The sequence below is a fragment of the Giraffa tippelskirchi genome, chromosome 2, assembly GCF_054371585.1.
Source record: "Giraffa tippelskirchi isolate mGirTip1 chromosome 2, T2T-mGirTip1v1.2.pri, whole genome shotgun sequence".
Taxonomy (NCBI): domain Eukaryota; kingdom Metazoa; phylum Chordata; class Mammalia; order Artiodactyla; family Giraffidae; genus Giraffa; species Giraffa tippelskirchi.
Window position 1 is genome coordinate 6,641,933 of NC_137276.1, and position 21,194 is coordinate 6,663,126.

The following is a 21,194-nucleotide window of genomic DNA, read 5'->3' on the forward strand; positions in this document are numbered from 1 at the left end:
GCATTCTGGTGGAGGGCGCCAAGAATAAACAAATGTAAAGAGGAAAACAGTGCAGGTTAAGGAGCAAGGGGAGTGGGTTTGGGGCACAGGGGCGTGGGCAGACCCGTATGAGGGAAGCCCCTGTGGCAGATTTGACATCCAGTGAAGGTCTTTAGGAAATAAGGGAGCTGGCCATTGGATATCTGAGGAAAGAAGCGTTTCAGGCGGAGAGCAGAGCAGGTATGAAGTCCCTGAGGCAGACGTGTGCCGTGTGTTTGAGGAACAGTGAGGGGGCCACGCGAACAGAGAAGCGTGAGTGAGAGACGGAGCCAGGGGGAGACCGGGGCAGGGAGGTGGTGCCTCTAGATCCCACAGGCCTTGCAGAGCCTGTTAAGGATTGTGGGTTTTCCTTGGAGTAAGGTGAAATTCCTAAATCATGAGAATTTTTTTGCGCAGAGGAGACCCGAGTAGACTTGACCAGGATCACTTTGACTGCAAGAGACTAAGGGTGGAACCAAGACCAGTCACGAGGCTGTCGCAGTAATCCAGATGAGAGGATAGTGGCTCAGACCGGCTGTTCATGGTGGAAGTTATGGGGGTTTTGATATATTTTGAAGGTAGAACGGGCATGACTAGATGTATTAACTATTACTCCTGTAACACATTACTGCAAATTTAGTGGTAATTTATTTATTATCCTAATTTGCTTCTGTTAGAGGTTAGATTATCATGATTTGGGACTTCCCTGGTGGTCCAGTGGCTCCGACTTTGCACTGTCAATGCAGGGGGTTTGGGCTGGATCCCTGGCCAGGGAGCTAGATCCCACAGGCCCCAACTAAGAGTTGATGCTCCAAGTCTCAACCAGAGATCCCGCGTGCTGTGACTAAGACCCAGCACAGCCAAATAAAGAAACAACAATTAAAATACATGTTTTTAAATGTTCATCACAGAGGTCTCACTGGTTTAAAATCAGGCAGGGCTATGCTGCTTTCTAGACACTCTAGGAGAGAATTCCTTTCTTTGGTTTCCCAGCTTCTAGAGGTCACCATGTCGTGGCTCACAAGCTCGCCCTCCGTCCTTAGAGCCAACAGCATCGCATCTCCCCAACCCTTCTTCCACGGTGGTATCCCCTCTAACCAAACCTGAGAAACGGTCTCTGATTTTCAGACCCTGCGATTAGCTCACGCCCACCAGCATGATCTCCCTCGGCCAAGGCCCTTAACTTGATCACATCTGCAGTCCTCTTGTCAAGCAGGATACACACTGAAGATCCCAGGCATTTGGACACACACATCTTTAGACGCTGCCGTTCTCTCTAGCACGTCCGTTGGTGGATCAGAGATAAAGAAAAATGAAGAATAAGTTCAGGTTTGGGTGTCTGAGCAATTAAAAGGAAGAAGATGAGAGGACCAGGTGTATGGCTTTGGGGCGGATGTCAGCGCTCAGCTTTGGGTACGTAAAGTTTGAAAGGCCTGCTAAATATCCACGTTGGAGATGACTAGTAGGTAGTTGAATATACGTGACTGGAGTTCAGGGAGAGAGGCTTGACGGGACATATAAACAGGGAGACCTCCACATACGGTGGCATTAAAGCCACGAAACAGGATGAGACCTCACCGGCCCTTTTACAGAGAGAAGAGGTCCAGAGACTAAGTGTTGGGGGCTCGCCAGACCTGCGCAGCTGCTGAAATTGTAGAGGTGAGGGTTTGGTATGTGTGAAGAACCTATTGATGTTCAATTGACCGAGGGGGAAAAATGCAGAAGAGGAGCATCAAACAGTGAAACAGTTGTTCAGGACAAAATTCACCACGTTATTTGACTTGGTCCCTTGAAAGCTTTATCCGTCCTTGTCTGTGGACTCCATTTACATTTCTAGAATTGCTGGCCCAGAGCCAAAATATAAATAGCCTACATGTAGCTCATTAGCCACGTGTTAACTTCTGATTCTTTCCTTGGTGAGGTGGTTTTGTGTTATGCTGGATAATGTATTATTTTCGTAAATGCTCATTTAAGAGTTGTAATAGATTCACTTCGGAGGGCAGTCTTTGACAAATTATGTGAGCTACAGTCTCATGTAGGATGGCTTTGAAAAATGAGCAAATGCCAGGTTGCCTTCAGATTTAAAATTCTTGTCATAGAATGTGGTTTATAATGATAACAAGTGAAGTGAAGTCGCTCAGTCGTGTCTGACTTTTTGCGACCCAATGGACTGTAGCATACCAGGCTCCTCTGTCCATGGGATTTTCCAGGCAAGGGTACTGGAGTGGGTTGCCATTTCCTTCTCCAGAGGATCTTCCCGACCCAGGGATCGAACCCAGGTCTCCCACATTGCAGGCAGACGCTTTACCGTCTGAGCCACCAGGGAAGCCTAGATTTTATTAAATTTTATTTTGAGTGACGTGTAGCCTCTATTACTTGTTTTCCCTTATTTAGTTTGGTACTATTAAATTTGCCAAAGGCCAGGACATGAATCTCTTGTGTGTATTTAATTACATCTGGGAGAAAGTGGGGCTTCCTTAGTGGCTCAGTAGTAAAGAATCCACCTGCCAATGCTGGAGACTCAGGTTCAATCCCTGGGTCAGGAAGATACCCTGGAGAAGGAAATGGCAGCCCACTCCAGTATTCTTGCTTGGGAAATCCCATGGACAGAGGAGCCTGGCGGGCTACAGTCCATGGGGTCGTGAAGAGTCGGACACAGCTGAGCGACTAAACAATGACCAGGAGAAAGTGATTGACACGGCTCCCGCCAGTCGCCAAATCAGTGAGAAGAGGTGTGTGTGTCTGTCATGCGAGTTGGTGGACTCAGGACTCAGCCACTCGCCCCTCCAAATCAGGAACTCTGTCTATATGACAGTAAAAGGGTCTTGTGGACACAGCAGGGGAAGGAGAGAGTGGGACAGATCAAAAGAGTAGCCTTGACATTTATACACCACCTGTGTAAATAGCCAGTGGGAAGCCGCCGTATACCGCAGGGAGCCCAGCCTGGCACTCTGTGACGACTTAGAGGGATGGGGTGAGGGGTGGGGGCGTCTCAAGAGGGAAGGGACGTGTGTACACTTACAGCTGACTCATGTTGTACGGCAGAAACACCACATTGTAAAGCCTCTCCTCCAATTGAGTAAATAAAGTGAAAGTCGCTCAGTTTTGTCTGACTCGTTGCGACCCCATGGACTATATAGTCCTTGGAATTCTCCAGGCCAGAATACTGGAGTGGGTAGCCTTTCCCTCCTCCAGGGGATCTTCCCAACCCAGGGATCGAACCCAGGTCTCCTGCATTGCAGGTGGATTCTTTACCAGCTGAGCCACAGGGAAGCCCAAGAATACTGGACTGGGTAGCCTATCCCTTCTCCAGGGGATCTTCCTGACCCAGGAATCGAACCCGGGTCTCCTGCATTGCAGGTGGATTCTTTACCAGCTGAGCCACAGGGAAGCCCAAGAATACTGGACTGGGTAGCCTATCCCTTCTCCAGGGGATCTTCCTGACCCAGGAATCGAACCCGGGTCTCCTGCATTGCAGGCGGATCCTTTACCAACTGAGCTATTAGGGAAGCCCAAATAAATAAAGACCAAAAGAAAGAAAAACAGGTCCCGAGAGAACTGCAAATAGGTGTCACGGGCTTCATAGCTTTACCCTTCAGACTCGCTGGGGTCAGGAGAGCCCTTTGTGGACTCAGCCTTCACAGGCGTTTCTGTCCAACAAGGCTGACTGGTTTCTAGGCGCCACATAGGAGAGCAGGTTAGAGAAGTAGACGGGGGCCTCACCAGGGAAGCACGACGGTGGGACGTGGGTACCACATCCCCGGGGAAGGAGGGCTCTGGGGCCGCAGTCTGGCCTCTGACCTCCGTCACTTCAGGGACATCTGGAAACATCATTCTGTTACAGGCACCAGTGTATTGGTGCCCTTGTTCAGTTCAGTTCAGTTGCTCAGTCGTGTCCCCACTCTTCGCGACCCCATGGACCACAGCACGCCAGGCCTCCTTGTCCATTACCAGTTCCCGGCAACACCAAACTCATGTCCATTGAGTCGGTGATGCCATCCAGCCATCTCATCCTCTGTCGTCCCCTTCTCCTCCTGCCCCCAATCCTTCCCAGCATTAGGGTCTCTTCCAATGAGTCAACTCTTTGCATGACGTGACCAAAGTATTGGAGTTTCAGCTTCAGCATCAGTACTTCCTATGAACACTCAGGACTGATCTCCTTTAGGACAGACTGGTTGGATCTCCTTGCAGACCAAGGGCCTCTCGTGTCTTCTCCAACGGACCTTGAGTCGTGAAGAAAAAGTTAAATCCCGAGTATGCTCTGTTTAGCCGGCAGAAATCTGGTTTTCTGCTGCTGGGACTTGGTTGCCCGTCCCGTGGTTCTCTGGGTTGACTGGGCTTGCGTGGGTGTCCTGTCGGCCGGGCCTGTGGGCATCCAGAGGCCGTGCCAGGTGGGGCGCCTTCCACCACTCGCCCACGTGGTTGGCGGGCTGTGCCTTCTGTCGGCAGGCGCCAAGCTTCAGTCTCTTCCTAGTGGCTTCTCCACCTCACAGAATGACAGCTGGCTCCAAGGGAGAGTGTTTTCAAGCAATTCAATGCCTCGGAAGTCGTCCAGCATCACTTCACTGCATTCTTGCAGTCACAGCGAGTCATGGGGCCAGCTCAGATTCACAGGGAAAGGAAATAGAGTCCACCGCTCCATGGGTCATCTCTGAATCACCAGAACAGATAAGTGGGTGATGTGTTTCTGTACACAGGGTGTCTGTGTGTCTTTGTGTAAAAAGAGGCTAGGTCAGCCTTAGAAAGATGCCTATTCAGAAAACGTGACTGTTCCCCGAGGATTCAACACAGTCAGTACTTTCTAAGTAAGATTTTACTTTAATTACAAGATGATTACACTTCTAGGGAGTACTGCAAGACAAACATTTCAAGGACACATATTTGGTAATAGTAATAGTGCTGTTTTGTTTTTTTTTAAAGCTAAAACAATTCAGAAATAGTACATAAGGCAATCATCAGTCATAATAACAGTAATGTAATTTACATGTATGATGAGATCCCTTTGAAGGGATTCCAATCAGAACGAAATGAAAACTGAACATAAAGCTGAGCGTTAACTTCCTCTCCTGCAGTGGAGGTTTCTGATTCTTGGGCGCCGTCGCAAAGTCAGCTTGTCCTGTGATCTCAGGCTGTCGCGTTTTTGGAGCTCTTCTGTGGATCTGGCCTCAGTGCAGGATTGTGGAGTTGATGTGTGTTACGTTTGTATTATCACACCTTGACAGTTGCATTGTAAGTTTGAAACAGTGGCTTTCAGAATGAATTTTGAAGAACTCTCCCCTCTAGAGCTCGCACGCCCTTTCCCCGCCCTGGCGCTCGGTGTCTCCCTCTTGTGACCTGTGACTTTGTAAAAGTTCTCTCAGTCTTCGTCCTGCCCCCAGAGTATCCTTATGTGTGTGACCAGTGCCTCGTTTATTAGTTTAAGCCCTGGAAAGGCACTTAAGAATGTTTCTTAAGTGATTGACTGTTCTCTCGGAGCCTGACTTGGCCAGTGGAGAGGTGTTTTGTTTTTGTTCTGTTTTATTGCTCATGGCTAGACGCTGGCCATGTGAGACTGCTAACTCTGACAGTCTCGAGCAATAGTTCTGATAAATGAGGTGCCATAAAAAGAGTGATCTGGGTGACAAGATGTCATGAAATGTATTTTATTTTTCATTCTTTTTTACTTGAGTTTTTCTTTGCTTTTAGTTTTCCCTTGGTTAATGTGAAAAGGTGCTTATTTCCAGCAATACTGATGGAATTTTTTAAAAACCACCAGTGATTGGAAAAGGAAGGATCCCTTCCCTGACACATACGGAATATTCCTAGTGTAAATTTTACCCTTTCTTAGGCAGTTTTTCTCTGCTTCATTTAAATTAAGTGTTGTAGTTTGTTGCCTCTTAAATCTAACATGTTGGGCTTAAGACCCAGGAATCTCAAGAAATATGCTTGAGATTTCTGGTTTAGTTAAGCAAATAAAAGACCTCATTAACCAGAGCTAGCATAGCCTCAGATGGGAAAAAATAATAAATTCACTCACTTGGCCTTGTCAGTTAGCACAGGCAAAATGTAAAATGAAAACAAAATTTAATACTCTTTTAAACTAAATAAATAAATAATAGACTTTCTGAAGCCAGTGTGGGGGAACACTCACCAGGCCCTCAACAGTTTTCTCTTTTAGAGGGTCTGGCGTCTCCTTTGTGGTGGGATTAGTGACCACGTGATGCAGCCTCACACTCAACAATGTCCGCCTGTTGCTCCCGATTCCACTGTCAGTCAAGATGCGGGGACTTGGGACAGGGGTCAGCAGAGAGCACCAGGTCCCGGGTGGGCTTGTTCTCCAAACTGGCCGGAGAGAAACGGCAACGAGGCAGACCTGAAGAGTGAGCCTGCATCATTCCTGGCCTTTTAAACAGACAGCAGAAATGCCAGACAGTGACCTGTTAACAGAAAAAATCAGGCTTTTGTTTTGGAATGACTATGCTTTTTCTTCTGAGCATTTTGTGTGTCCCTGTACCTGATTTTCCTTCTTGTTTAGTTTGCGTCTAGCTTTGTCGACCATCGCTGAACGCACAAAAGAGTGCTGGAGCGAGCCAGCGCAGCAGAGAACAGATGCAGACCAGAGGAATTCAGCTGGCTAGGGCCTTGACCTGCAGTCCCGCAGGTTGGGACGTCTGAGTTTGTGTACGGAGACGCCTCTGTTTGCAGTGGGTTGTTGCAGAGGATGCCAGCGGCTTAAGCTCCCTTGGACAAGATGGAAGCAGCAGCCCTGGAATGTCCCAACTCTTCCTCCGAAAAACGCTATTTCCCCGAGTCCCTGGATTCCAGTGACGGGGAGGAGGAGGGAATCCTGGCCTGTGAGGACTTGGAACTTAACCCTTTCGATGGATTGCCGTATTCGTCACGTTACTATAAACTTCTGAAAGAAAGAGAAGACCTTCCAATATGGAAGGAAAAATATTCCTTTATGGAGAAGCTGCTTCAGAGTCAAATTGTGATTGTTTCGGGAGATGCTAAGTGTGGCAAGAGCTCTCAGGTGAGTAGCCCCTGCAAAAAAAAATAGTTGGCTTTGTGCGTGGTACTTTTTTAGTACTTAAATAATCACAGCATAGTGTTCTGTTGTAAGAATGATATTGTCTAAACTGAAAAACAAAACAGAAAGGAACCTTAGTGATTCAGGTTCAACAGATAAGTTAGTTAACCTGATTTCCTTTATGAAAGCCGGCTGAATAAAAGTTAATACTTATGTGGATATTAATCGTCTTTATTGTACCACTGAACTTTCTTTAGACCAGTAGAAAAATCTGTTCAAATTGTTTTGTTGTAAAAAAAAATATTTTGTTGTGCATATCGTATTTTAAAAGATGTTACTACCCCACAGTAAGTTTTGGAATTAACTGCCATGTTCACATGTCTAGCAGTCTGATACTCAGAATGCATGGATATGCTTGTTGGTGACATTGGTCAAGCTACGGAAAGTTAAAAACACAAGGATATCCTTATTTTCCAAACTCTGAGAAATAACCGAGGACTTCCCTGGTGGCTCAGTGGTAAAGAATCCGTCTGCCGATGCAGGAGACGCAGGTTTGATCCCTGGGTTGGGAAGATCCCCTGGAGGAGGGAATGGCAACCCGCTCCAGTATTCTTGCCCAGGAGGAAGGAAAGAGGAGGAAGCAATTAGCATAGAAAGCTAGTGACAACTTATTGGCCAGTTTGTTGTTGTTATATTTGAACTCAAAGTTTGAGTGAGATCTATATTTTGTAAAGCAAGCGATAAGTATTTTTATTATGAAATGAATTTACAGATTTTCATGATGTACAAATTAGAGTAGACCGCAGAAATAATCTGATAGAGCCCCTTCATTTTTCAGATGATGAAATTCTGGCCCAGAGGGATGTGAGCATTTGTCTAATGAATGTCACGTGACTGTCTTGGCGGTCTAAGAACTCTTTACACTTGGCTGTTTCAAGGTTTTACTACCTCTGAGCCTTCCTTATTCTAAATGGAACTTGAAGAGAGGTGCAGTGAATCACATGTGTTTTTTTTCCCCCTTTAATTTAGTTTGTAACTGGCAATATCAAGGGTGTATTACGATTTTCCCTTTGTTATGATGAGTTGTTGCTGTGATGAATGATTTCAGTTTGTCTTAAGAAGCTAACAATTAACACTGAAGGAGTGTAATTTTCCTGGTTTTTGTGGACAAGTGGCAAGTTAAAAAATGATTTAGAGTTTTAATTTTGCAATAATTTTAGACTTATGCAAAGTTGCAAAATAGTACAAGTTCCACATGCAGTTCACTCAGATTCCACCAAAGTTAACATTTTACCAGATTTGCTTTATCGTTCTCTCTCTCCATGCACACACACATTTTTATTCTGAGCCTTTTAAAAATTGACAATATACCCTTTACTTCCAAATACCTACTAAAAACAGAGCTAGCCACAATATAATTACCAAATCTAACTTGTAATATTCAAGTTTCATCAGTTTTTCCACTAAGGACCTTTGTAATTAAAAAAAAAAATTCTAGTTCAGAATCCAACCCACAGTTACACTGCATTTCCTTGTCCTTTCTCCTTAATCACCTTTGATCTGAAGCAGCTTCTCAGTCCTTCCTTGTCCTTCACAACCACGACATTTTTGCAAAGTACAAAGTAGTAGGTGTTTTGCACAGTATCCCTCAGTTTGAATCTGGTGTTTCCTTTGGGTTAGACTCCAGTTCTGCATTTGTGGTGGCAAGAGCACAGAAGTGCTGTGTGTCTTCCTCAGGACATTGTAGCAGGGGACAGAAAAGTTTTCCCATGACTGGTGATGTTAAATCTGGTAACTTGACAAGGTGGTGACTGTCTTGATATTTTTTGTAAAGTTATGATTTTCCCCCAATCATTTAAAATATATGAGAAGGGCTTCCCTTGTGGCTCAGCTGGTAAAATATATGAGGAGATACTTGGAGACCGTGTACAGTCTGTTTCTCATCACGCATCCACCTACCAATTTCAGCATCCTGGCATGATTCTTACCTTTGACATTATTACATGGTAGTAACCAAACGATGATTTTTCTAATTCCAAGATTCCTCCTACCTTTAATGTTTGGAATTCTTCTGTAAAACGGAGCTTTTTCGCCTTCATTATTTATTTATTCATTTATTTATGTCAGTGTGGACTCATGAGTTCTTATTCTGTGGGTGATAGTTCATTACGAAGCCCATGTATTTTGTTGCTCAAACTGTTCCTAATGTGGCCCGTGTTCCTTCAGGATGACTTCTGTGTCCTTTTGACATCATTCTCTGAGCATGCCTCTGCTTTCCGGCCTAGGAAGGTGTTACAGGCTCATCTGATATGTTCTTTGTGCCAGTCTTAGAAAAAGCCATTTTCCCCAAAGTGCCCTGGTGGTTCCTTTTAGTGGAGAATTATATTTAAAAACCGAGTGAAGTGAAGTGAAAGTCGCTCAGTCATGTCTGACTCTGCAACCCCATGGACTGTACAGTCCATGGAATTCTCCAGCCAGAATACTGGAGTGGGTAGTCTTTCCTTTCTCCAGGGGATCTTTTGAACCCAGGTCTCCCGCATTGCAGGTGGATTCTTTACCAGCTGAGCCACAAGGGAAGCCCCAGATGTGTCAGAAGTGGGATGCTGTTGGCTTATCATTGCTCTCAGGCCCTCTCAATGAGCAGAGGAAATTAACGTGTGTGTTGTATATATTCACACCTCTCTCTAGCTCTGAAGCTGTTTCTCCTTCTCTCTCTCTAGCTCTTTCGATTTCTCTCTTTTGTTTACTTCTCTGTATTTCTTTCCCTTTCCATACTTCTGTTTTATCTGTATTTCTGTCTCTCTCTCCTTGAAAACCATGGGTTCCCACTGATGCTTCTGATTCCAGTTCAGCTGTCCGGCACTCATCCGAGCCTTCCCCGTTTCCATATTTGCAGCTTCCATCTCTGACTGTGAGAAGCTGAGCACTCATTATTCACAATTGCTTGTTCAGTCTTAGAATACTCAAAAGTTAGTTTCAGAACTGCTAACCCACACGATCGTTTAAAAGAAAATTTAATGTATACTTGAGTTTTCTTTTAGAATGTGTGTTTTTAAAGGGCAAGAATTGTTACCGTGTAATATGTTAATACCTAGCAGTGGTTTCTCTTGTCATCTTCAACCTCTTGATCATTTTACTAAGTCATGCTTGTTTCTGTTAGATGTGGAGGCAGTGTGTATCTTCAGAGTGGGAGAAATCTGAGTAGTGCTCAGATGAGGCTGTGGGCCTCTTCTAAACCAATTTAAATAATGAAAGCATTGGTTGTCTTCTTAATTATGGAAACAACTTGGTTATTTTTTAAAAAAGAGCTTCCAAGACTATTTTCTTTTTCCTCAGCATTTTAAACCTTTCAACGAAAAGTCGGACTTTAGCCCCAAGCCTTTCAAAGAGGACCATGGGTGTTCCGCTGGATCTTAAAAATTCCATCTCTGTTCGGTGCAGGTGGGATGGAAGGCTATTTAGTGACTGCCCTCTGGAAAAGGGGACAACTTTTCATGCGTCTAGAGAGCTTTTCTTATTACCTTTTTTTGGAGCAAGTTTATGAAAAAGCCTGAAAGAGAATGAAATATTTTTGGAGCCATCTTATTTTACTTGTCCTGAAATTTCCCATGACATGGATGGGTTAGTGAGCTGAATAAGCAGGATATACCTGAGATTTAGCCTAAATTAAGAAGCTGGATGCTATAGAACGTGTTCACTTTTAACAACTTCACCTTTTTAACACCTGTAACTTACCCCGTTTTCTGCTGGCAGAGTCTACTCGTGTTCACTCAAGGTGTGTACAGATTATGGTATCCAGGGATGTGTGACATTTATTCCAGAAGGGGACCCTCTCTCAGGAGTGTGTTCTGACCTCTTGGTTCATGTGGGCAGTTTAGGCAGCTTGCAGGAATGTTGTTGTAGCGATTTATGCCTTGGAGTGAATTGCTGGTCCTTAAAACTCCTTTCAGGCTTCCCAGGTGGCTCAGTGGTAAAGAATCTGCCTGCAATGCAGGACACACAGGTTTGATCCCTGGGTTGGGAAGATCCCTCTGGAGGAGGAAATGGCAACCCACTGCAGTATTCTTGCCTGGAGAATTCCATGGACAGACGCATATGGCGGGCTACAGTCCACAGGGTCACAGAGTCGGGAGACGACTTAGCAACTGAACAACAATAACACGGTTCTTTTCAACTTTGGGTTCCATGACTCTGGCGCTTAAATGAAAGTGAGTGACTGGGACCTCAGCACAGCTGTGCCCTGGGTGGCCCAGAAGAGGAACTGGCCCTGGCCACCAGGGGCATACCAGAGGTACTAAATGAGGGCCTGGGGCCTCGAGACTAGAATGGGTTTAACTGGAGCAGTACTGGGTCTCCTAGATCACTTTTGTTTCATGTTCTTTACTCATAAGTCTGCCAGAGGAGGGGCACAGTCTCTTGTCGTGGCCGGAGGGGCAGGAGGCTCCACACCAGCGTGACTCAGGCGGCTGTCCTCCTGGTTCAGATCCGGATTGGCCCAGCTAGAACCCCGGCCCCAGTTTCCCAGAGCCGAGCAGCCCAGCCTCGTGCCTGTTGCCTGGGGTAGGGGATGGAGAGTCTTGGCTTCTTCATTTTCTGAATTGATGCAACTTGTAAAACTCCAGTTATGAAGCCAAGATGGTGAAGCCTTGATCTAGATTAGACTCTGGGTCCTCAGAGGACTCCTCTTACCTGCTCTTGTAGCTGCAGACCGGCCGGGGTCCCGGCGACTTGCTTGCAGGGAGGGGATGAGAGCCAAGAGCCGGTTCCACTCTGACCCTGATTGTGCGCCCAGAGCCGGGTCGAAGTGGGCTTCAACACATGGGCCCATCACACAGTCTAGAAAATGGCCTTTAAAGCTAGGTTGAGGGAGCTTTCCTGGCCGTCCAGTGGTTAAGACTCCATGCCTCCACTGCAGGGGGCATGGGTTTACTTAATCCCTGGTCGGGAGATGAATATCCCGCATGCCACACCCAAAGATTAAAATAAAATAACTGGATCGAGAGAGTGTGCAAGAATCGTTAGATGAGTTCAGAATGGAAATATTTGAAGTCCTGGTTTCTAGGAGGGAAAAATTCTAGACCACATACAGAAATGTGAGTGTTGTCTATTGCCAGAACTCCCAGGTAAATTTGTAAATAGGTTGGTTTTTTTTTTTCAGTTATGAAAGAACAGTTTCCTACCTTGTTTACCAAGATGGTTGTAAAGTTGTGCAACTTTCGCAAAGAACTAAAGTGTGTTCTAGATGCCGGAGGGGAGGGGAGGGATGTCTTCCAAAGAGAAACTGGAAAGCAACACAAAATCTCCGGCAGGCACACACGTTCCCAGTGAGGACGGGAAGGAACTGTGGGGACCAGGAAACTGTCACTCCCGGGGGAGAATCGGAGTCGGGGCACGGCATGGTGTCCTATTCGCTATGAGTGCCAAGAATGCAGGAGTGCCCAGTGAAGCTGAAATCCCAGTGCCTAGTGCCTGAAATCGCTGAGGTTGTGAAATCTTCACATTTCCGGCACTTGCCGAGCCATCATTTCTTTCAGCCGATACTTGGAGTCTGCCACAGCCCCGAACTTCACAGGGCACCATGAAGTTTGCTTTTGCTTGCTTAGAGGGATTCGGAAGGTCTGCCAAAGCTCGGAAGTTGTAATAATCAGGAGAGATGATTTCATGTGTCTCTCCTCTTTGTTGAGAGACGAGCCTTTCAGTTTGTGTTTGCATCACTGCTGTCAGCCATGTGTGACCATTGCCGAAAGGGGCGGTACCCGGTCTGCAGTCAGCTGCCCAGAGAGGAGCTCTGCCATTAGTTGTAACTTGTGCTCAAACTCTCAGCTTGGCCGTGTCGGCAGAGTTATCCCTACAGTAAGCCCAACACACATGTGTCCAGTCTTTCCGCTGCTTATTTTAACTGATACTTAGAAAAGCTGTCCCATTTCTGAATGACACTCTTTGCCTCATAGGTGAAATAATTTGCTGTACTGTGGGGGAGGCATAAAGGACAGTGAGGACCGTCAGATGGTTTATATTTATTGCACTGCCAGGCCTGTATGATGTTTATGACATTGGAAGCATCCTGTCATAGTCTAACCTTCCAGAATTTGTTTATAGGAATAAGTGGGAATCACCGCCAGCCCTGTGGAGAAAATGGCACAGGAGCTCAGACTTTGAGGGGTGGCTCTCATCCATTCACCCCGTTCTACAGGAAAGGGAATGGAAGCTTGGCGAAATCGTGATTTACAAATCAGAAGCTAGTGGCAGGTCAGGTCTAGAACTCCTGACTTCGGTCCACTTGAGCACGCCTTGTCCTCTCTTGTGGCGTGCCTCGATTCCAGCTGTGCTGAGGGTAGTGTGTTAAATGTCCATCTTTCGTGGAACAAGGGCTTCCCCATGGCTCAGTTGATAAAGCATCTGCCTGCAATGCAAGAGACCCCAGTTCGATTCCTGGGTCGGGAAGATCCGCTGGAGAAGGGATGGGCCACCCACTCCAGTATTCTTGGGCTTCCCTTGTGGCCCAGCTGGTAAAGAATCCACCTGCAAGGCGGGAGACCTGGGTTCGATCCCTGGGTTGGGAAGATCCCCCTGGAGAAGGGAAAGGCTACCCACTCCAGTATTCTGACCTGGAAAATTCCATGGACTATACAGTCACAAAGAGTCAGACAAAGCTGGTGTTGAGTAAATGATTGCTGATTAGTTTTCAGCCTGTTGACAAGGCTGACACCTGTCTTAAAATAAAGGAACTGCATTTACACTTCCAGTCATCAGGATCTGCAGGTTGCAGCAGGTGTTCATTTTGCAGTTACTTGAGTTCTGGTAAGTTATGTTTATTTTTCAAGTTATACTGCTGCTGCTAAGTCGCTTCAGTCGTGTCCGACTCTGTGCGACCCCATAGACGGCAGCCCACCAGGCTCCGCCGTCCTTGGGATTCTCCAGGCAAGAACACTGGAGTGGGTTGCCATTTCCTTCTCCAGTGCATGAAAGGGAAAAGTGAACGTGAAGTCAGTCAGTCGTGTCTGACTCTTAGCGACCCCATGGACTGTAGCCTACCAGGCTCCTCCGTCCATGGGATTTTCCAGGCAAGAGTACTGGAGTGAGGTGCCATTGCTTTCTCCGTTTCAAGTTATACTGAGTAGTAAAATCTAGGAATCTCACAGTGGGTTTAGTAAATAGCAAATCTGAAGATAATTAAAAATGTCAAAACTCTTAAATACCTTGAATCTGTTAAAAAACACTCAGAATGATTTATTTTAAAAATACGTGTAACAAAGTATAACTTACTGACAGTGCCCTAAGATGTGCATACACATATACATGTGTGAGATATACATTCATATATATGTATACTGTTCTAAATTTGTAATACATAGAAGAAAAATTTTTAAAAATTGTAGCATACAAATGAATTAGTACTTTCTACTATAATAATTCTTACACAGGTAAACTTGATAGAATTAATTGAACTATTATCCATTTTCAGTACAAGGATTTGAAAATAATAACTTGGCCATCTTGTAATTGACTCTTTCTAAATCTGAAAAGATGGTGGGTTATATCACTGAGCTAATTTTTCATTATATTTAGTTGATAAATGCCAGTGTATTTTAGCTTTTATTGCCAGGGAAAGTTAAAGTAGGTTTATTTGGTTATTTTGTTATGATCATTTAGATTTAAATGTAAATGTTGTAATTTTGAACCACTATTTTTCATCTAAATGATATTTAATGTTTATGTTGGTTAAAGCATAAGAGTTGGTACCAAAAGCCATATCTTTGATGGTGCTTTCTTTTAAACAGAAAGAAAATAATAATTTTAAATACATTAGTCTTTTCATAACAACTGAGGTTAAAAAATGTTTTTTTTTTACTTTGCCTTTTTTTTTTTTAGTCTTCCTTTTTTCATCTGAGGGTCTAACTGTCACAGTCCTTGCTAACTGCTGTTTATTCCTAACTTTGTTTTCTAGTAATAAGTCCATGTGTAAATACAGGTTGTTCAGTTTCACGCGATGTCGTGCAGCCCGCTGGTGATTCACTGGTGGAAGGAAAAAATCACAAATAAGACAAACCCTTGGGTTTTGTCGTTGTGCTCGTGGGGCTGATCCTGTCTCATTTGTCCCGTTGAAGGTTCCACAGTGGTGTGCTGAGTACTGCCTTTCCATCCACTACCAGCACGGGGGCGTGGTGTGCACGCAGGTCCACAAGCCCACGGCGGTCCAGCTCGCCCTCCGGGTGGCAGACGAGATGGATGTTAACATTGGTCATGAAGTCGGCTACGTGATTCCTTTTGAGAACTGCTGTACCAGTGAAACCATCCTGAGGTTGGTCTGGGGGGGCTTTCTCATGCTGTGCCCGATACGGCTCCTGGCTCATCTTCTACAATCCCAGAAGAGTGTGTTCTTTGCGTTCTCTGCTTTAAGCACCTGTAACTTGTATAATAGTAAGTCATCTCTCTGTCACCAGCCTGACCCCATCAGAGATCCCGTCTGTAAACTTTTTCCGTATCTCCCCACAATCCTCAGGAAAAAGTTGTGACTTGTTTAGGCCGGCCCCAAACACCTCCTGGAGCTCCTCCTCTGGTGGGTCTGTAAGAGCTGCCTGTGTGCCAGCCACGGTGGCACGTGGTTCTCCGAGTCCATGGGCCTTGATAACGCTCTTCCGTCCGCTTGGAACGTCTGTGCCTCTTCCAGGTGGGCTGATTTCCTCCTCACCATGAATGGCCCTGTGCAGAGATCACCCGCTCCACGAAGACTTCCTCGACCCTCCCTTAGTGTAAATTAGAAAACTCTCTGCTGGACTCTGTAAAATGTCACATCAGCCTTCATGGTGGCAGTGTAGGTCAGTGTTTTTGAAACTCTACTTTTCAGGTGCTTCCGGATTCCAGGGACCCTTGTCAGTAGCTCCCGCAAGTTGTGAGGGGGAGAAAAAATCCTTTTATCTGTTTTTAACTTAACTGTGGGATTTCCTTTACACAGCGGGTTCCAAGAGTTTAGCAGAAAGAAAAAGAAAAGTGGGAAAAAAAAAATCCCTGCTCTGGGCCGGTTTCTCAGGGAGGTTTCCATCACAGCCCCATGGAAAGATGACGCGTCCCAGGGGCCTTAGCTGCCCCAGGCACTGCCCGCCCGCCCCGAGGTCTGAGACGAGCGTCTTGGCAGCAGTGTGTCTGCCCGTCTCTCACCCTGTTGTGGGCACAGCAGCAGGCCAGGGCACACCCTGGGAACGCCCCCTGCTGGCCTCGCAAGGATGCTGCGGCATCCACTGGCATTGCACAGCGCGGCAGAGAACCATGGGCAGTGCTGGTCTCTGCTCACTCGTACCCCCAGCGTCTGACGTGCTGGTCCCATGGAGGCCATGCAACACCCTTGATGATGGAAGGGAAGACTAGCGCCAGGTCCCCGCCGGCTGCTGCAGACCCCGGTAGAGTGCTTGTCGCACCCAGAATGCCTGTAGAATTCACTCAGTTTACACTAAGCTGCTTTCCCACAAACGTTTACCTTCAAAAGTAGAAGACATCAATCCTCAGGCCAGTGTTAAACCAAAGGGAATCTTTCCATCAAGAGCACTGGGACTTGCACTGCTTGAAGATCTGTAACCCTCTTTTACTAGTGCCGTGATGTCCCCAAGTCATTGTGTTAGTATGTGTTTATAAACTGTTTATTATGCCAATGGTAAACGTACAAACCTCCCTGCTTTGGGGAACTCACAGACAAGTTGAGGTGTTGGGCAGGACGTGCACCCCTGAAAGGGTGAAGGATCCCATGCTCAGCAGATTCATTTTTCATCCTTTATATTTTACAGTGGCCTTTCAAGTGGTCATGCTTTTAGTTAAACAACAGCTCTGACTAGGTTACATTTAATAGATGTATTTTTATCTTTAATATCATCTCAACTTTGGAAACCCTTTGAAAAGGACTCTTGAATGTAGTCACTTTTAACATGAAATCTTTTGGTGTTTTTATCTTATTAATACAGATAAAGTGTACATATATATATATGTATATATTTTAGAAAGTCATAGAGATAAACACTTACGGAGTAACCCAGTAATGTCGTCAGAGCAGGTCGGAGACACAGCTCACCTTTTCAACACCTGTTATGGGTAGGGACTTGGCTTTCATGCTTTACGGGGGAAACCCTGTAGGACCGTAGGCATTCAGTCCTTAACAGCCAAAGGCAGGACTACAGTTTCTGTTGACAATTTTTTTAGCTCTTCCTGCACGTAGCTTTCCTTTCTTAACGTAGAAAATCCGTAGCCCTCGGGTGTGGAGGAGCGGAACCGCAGGCACTGCTTGGAAGGCAGAGGGGACGAGCGACCGCCGCGGGTTCCGGTGGCTCTGCACCTGCCGGGCTGCCCGGTCCTCTCGTCTTTTCCCTTCCCGGGCACGCTTGTCTCTGGGACGCTGCGCTTTGCACCCTGACATTCCCCAGCCAGTGCAGAGTCAGCAGATACTCTGATGTGTTGCTAACAGAGTTTGAGTTGCAAGCAAAGGGGCCAGAGCTAGTGAAAAGCCCTGTGTTGATAAAAGAAAGTCGTCCTTTCTTTTCTTTCTGGTGCTCTGTGCTCTGAAGGGCAGGTGGCGTGGCTGTAAAATGAGTGTCTCTGCCACCCACCCACCTGTTGCCTGGCGCTAGTCCCCCACCTCTCTGCTTACACTCCTCATCCCTGAGCCGCAGTGGTTGACATGTGTGGTCAGGGGTGGTTGTGAGAACTCAGGGAGCTGCTGTGCATGCCTGGTGCATGGGAGCTCGGCGCACGTGTCAGCCATCTGGGCGGGTGAGGAGGTAAATTCCAGCCACGTGGAATTTTGCCTGGAAGAAGCGTGCTCGCCATAGTTATTGATAAGTTCAGATTGAAAAGCTGTTTAAATAAGAGGCTCTAAGGGTGACTGTTGACTGTGGATGGCAGTATTCTGTATCTGATACTTTCTTTTCCATTTTCTTTGTAACTCCTTAGCATCTAATCTGTTGGGCACATAATAGGCACTTAGTAAGTATAATCTTTATGCCACTGCCATTTTTCTGGATTCTATATAGAACAATGTAGTTCTTCTTTAAGCTTTTTCTATGGCCTTTTTCAAAACAGTGGATACCTGAATATTATATGCCTGAAATAGTCTTTGAAGTATTAATAGATATCACAATATCTTGTGGAAGTGATACATAAATTTCAAATAAGGACCTTCTAGAACACAGATTTTTTTTTAAAAAATTACTCAAAATTTTAAGGTCAAATTCAATAAATATGATTTCAGAAAATATTAATTAAACTTTCCTATATTATACTCTTAGCTTTCAGAAATTTAATCTTAAGGATTTAAGGTATAAATGACATTTCCAAGATGCATCCATCTTTTTACATGGTCATCAGGGACAGCATTTCCTTAAGCACTGTAGACATGATCTTATTAATACAAGGTAAGAAATAGGTTTCTGTCTTATGTAGAAAGCTGGAGGTTTGTGTGGTAAGTTTTAGGATTGATCCTTAGTACCCTTGTTTTATGTTATCATCCAAAAGGCCAGGTCTAGCTTGCTGAGTCCCGTAGTTTTAGGTGAGTCACAGCTTCTCCCTTCTTGATTAAGCCTGAAGTTTTTCCATCACACACATACCTCTGTCTGGCAGAAAAGGAGCATTTCTTCCTGTCAGATAAGTACTTAGGTGAATTTTGCTGAGAAGGGAATAGAGATTTCATTTCCGACATTAAGGAAGTCGCATAAACTAAAATAACTTGCGTTAAACAAGAACGAATAGTACTTACATCACTGTATCACACTAATTAATCTCAGCACAACACCTGACAGCTAGACTTTGGATGCCTGTTTGTTTTTATTTTGTATGAAGTATAGTACTGTAGTATTAGGGCACCTCGTCGGAGACTCTGTGCCGGGGGTCTGTGCCGGGGGCTGGTCACATGGGCACCCTCTGCCTCCTGCTGTATTCTAAAATTCCAGACTGCCAGAAGGAAAGCGGTTTGGACCATATTACAGACAGTAAGCCTCAGTTCTGGGAATGCGAGAACGCTCCCAAGTCGTAAGTTCCCAAATGCCAGCCAAGGGGCACCCTTGCAAGCAGGCCTTTCTAAGAATAGCCATTTCAGACCTGCCATAGACAGGGACAAATAAAATAAGTACCTTAAATTGGAATAAAGCTTATGGATTGGTTTCCTCAAGGAATAATGTAAGTAGATATGTAAAGACTGTCAAAAAGATGATGTTTGTATGGTACTGGATATCTAATAGGTATTTATGATTATTTTTAAAAACCTCCCAAGAACTACTGGAAAATTCCATTAAAATCACCTTCCTCCTCCAGGAATGCTCCCCAGTTTGCATGCTGCCCTCAAACAGGTGATTACTTTTTAGGTGCCTTTGTGTGGGTCTTATTCAGGTGACATTGCAAACATGTCAATGCTTACACCTTGGTGACGTCATCTCCCAAAAAGCGCCACCGACAGAGTCCTTCTACTGGACCCACCGGGCCAAGAGCCTGAGCCAGGACGGTCATGCATGTACGTGTGTGTGCTCCACTGAAGAGTGTGCTCCCACTCAACGTTCTTCCATTGATGAAAGGGGGGAAAACTCTCACCTGACAGGGGTATTTTGCTGGATTACTTTTTTGTTTTAAAAACCTCAGGGCAAATGTTCAGTGTAGTTCTTGTTAACATCTGTAATAAACATTTAAGGCAGAGGTCTGTAACCTAAGGTTCAATGATGGTCTTTAGAGGGTCCGTGAACATATGCACGGAGAAGGCGATGGCACCCCACTCCAGTACTCTTGCCTGGAAAATCCCACGGACGGAGGAGCCTGCTAGGGTGCAGTCCATGGGGTCACAAAGAGTCGGACATGACTGAGCAACTTCACTTTCACTTTTCACTTTTCATGCATTGGGGAAGGAAATGGCAACCCACTCCAGTGTTATTGCCTGGAGAATCCCAAGGACGGGGGAGCCTGTTGGGCTGCCGTCTATGGGGTCGCACAGAGTCGGACACGACTGAAGCGACTTAGCAGCAGCAGCATATGCAAACTGCGCTCAAAATTTTTGTTTATACGTATTTTTCTGTTTTGAAGGTCTGTAGATTTTATCAGTTTAAAAGGATTCTTGGCCCCGATAAAGATTTTAAGCTCCTGATTTAGACAAAAGGATACGGAAAAGGCATTTCTGTGGCTATGTTAGGAGTAGGATCTTTTTCATGAGAGTATTCTAACATTAATGTTTCTTCTTTGTAGGTATTGTACTGATGACATGTTGCAAAGAGAAATGATGTCCAATCCTTTTTTGGGTAACTATGGGGTCATCATCTTAGATGATATTCATGAAAGAAGCATCGCAACTGATGTGTTACTTGGACTGCTTAAAGATGTGTTACTCGCAAGACCAGAACTGAAGCTCATAATTAACTCCTCACCTCACCTGATCAGCAAACTCAGTTCTTACTATGGAAACGTGCCTCTCATCCAAGTGAAAAACAAGCACCCCGTGGAGGTCGTGTACCTTAGTGGGGCTCAGAAGGAGTCTTTTGAGTCTATTTTACGCCTTATCTTTGAAATTCACCACTCGGGTGAGAAGGGTGACATCGTAGTCTTTCTGGCCTGTGAACAAGTAAGTAAGTTAAGACTCTAAGCTACCAGAGCAATAAGGTTACTTATTGGGAGACTTTGAACCTTGCCGGGAAGCTTTGAATAACGTACAGGTTTCAGTTTGCTAATTAGCTGTTTAAATATTTGGTTCCATCACACCCCATTTCTCTATACTTCGGAAGAAGCTTCGATAAAGAGTAAATAAAGCCTGTGCTTGAAAGGTGAACAGGGAAATGCTTCTAAAAGCAGGAATTGTTCTGAAACACAGAATGAGGAGGGGGAGGAGGGAGTCCGAGGAGCTTGTGGTGTAATCTCCAGAGCTGACTTCCTTCTCCTGGGGGTGGGTGGGATCCCGGGCTGCCGCAGAGGCTGTGAACCCTCTCAGCAGAGGGGACACATTGGTGCGGCTGCCCCCTCACAGCAGGAACAGGTGCTGGAGATGCAGAACATATCCTAAGTGCTTGGCACAGAGTCAGGAAGCAAAAAAGTGTTCCTACAACAGTCTGGAGAATTAGGTAGAACACTCGAGTTTACGGCACACCCAGAGGGCCATCTCCCTACACTTTTCTTAAAAAGATGAATGAGAAAACTCTTCACCTGAAACTGTCTT

At 45.5% G+C, this 21,194-nt stretch overlaps 1 protein-coding gene across 2 annotated transcripts in view; it reads left to right on the forward strand.

Annotated features, from left to right (window-relative positions):
- The window catches only part of DHX32 (DEAH-box helicase 32 (putative)), a 53,036-nt gene that overhangs the window by 11,414 nt on the left and 20,428 nt on the right, over nt 1-21,194 (forward strand). For both annotated transcript variants that reach the window (XM_081533271.1, XM_081533282.1), the window contains exons 2-4: nt 6,533-7,030; nt 15,136-15,329; nt 20,234-20,606. In XM_081533271.1, coding sequence (XP_081389397.1) covers nt 6,749-7,030; nt 15,136-15,329; nt 20,234-20,606 — 849 coding nt within the window. In that variant the 5' untranslated portion in view covers nt 6,533-6,748. The remainder of the gene's footprint in view (nt 1-6,532; nt 7,031-15,135; nt 15,330-20,233; nt 20,607-21,194) is intronic.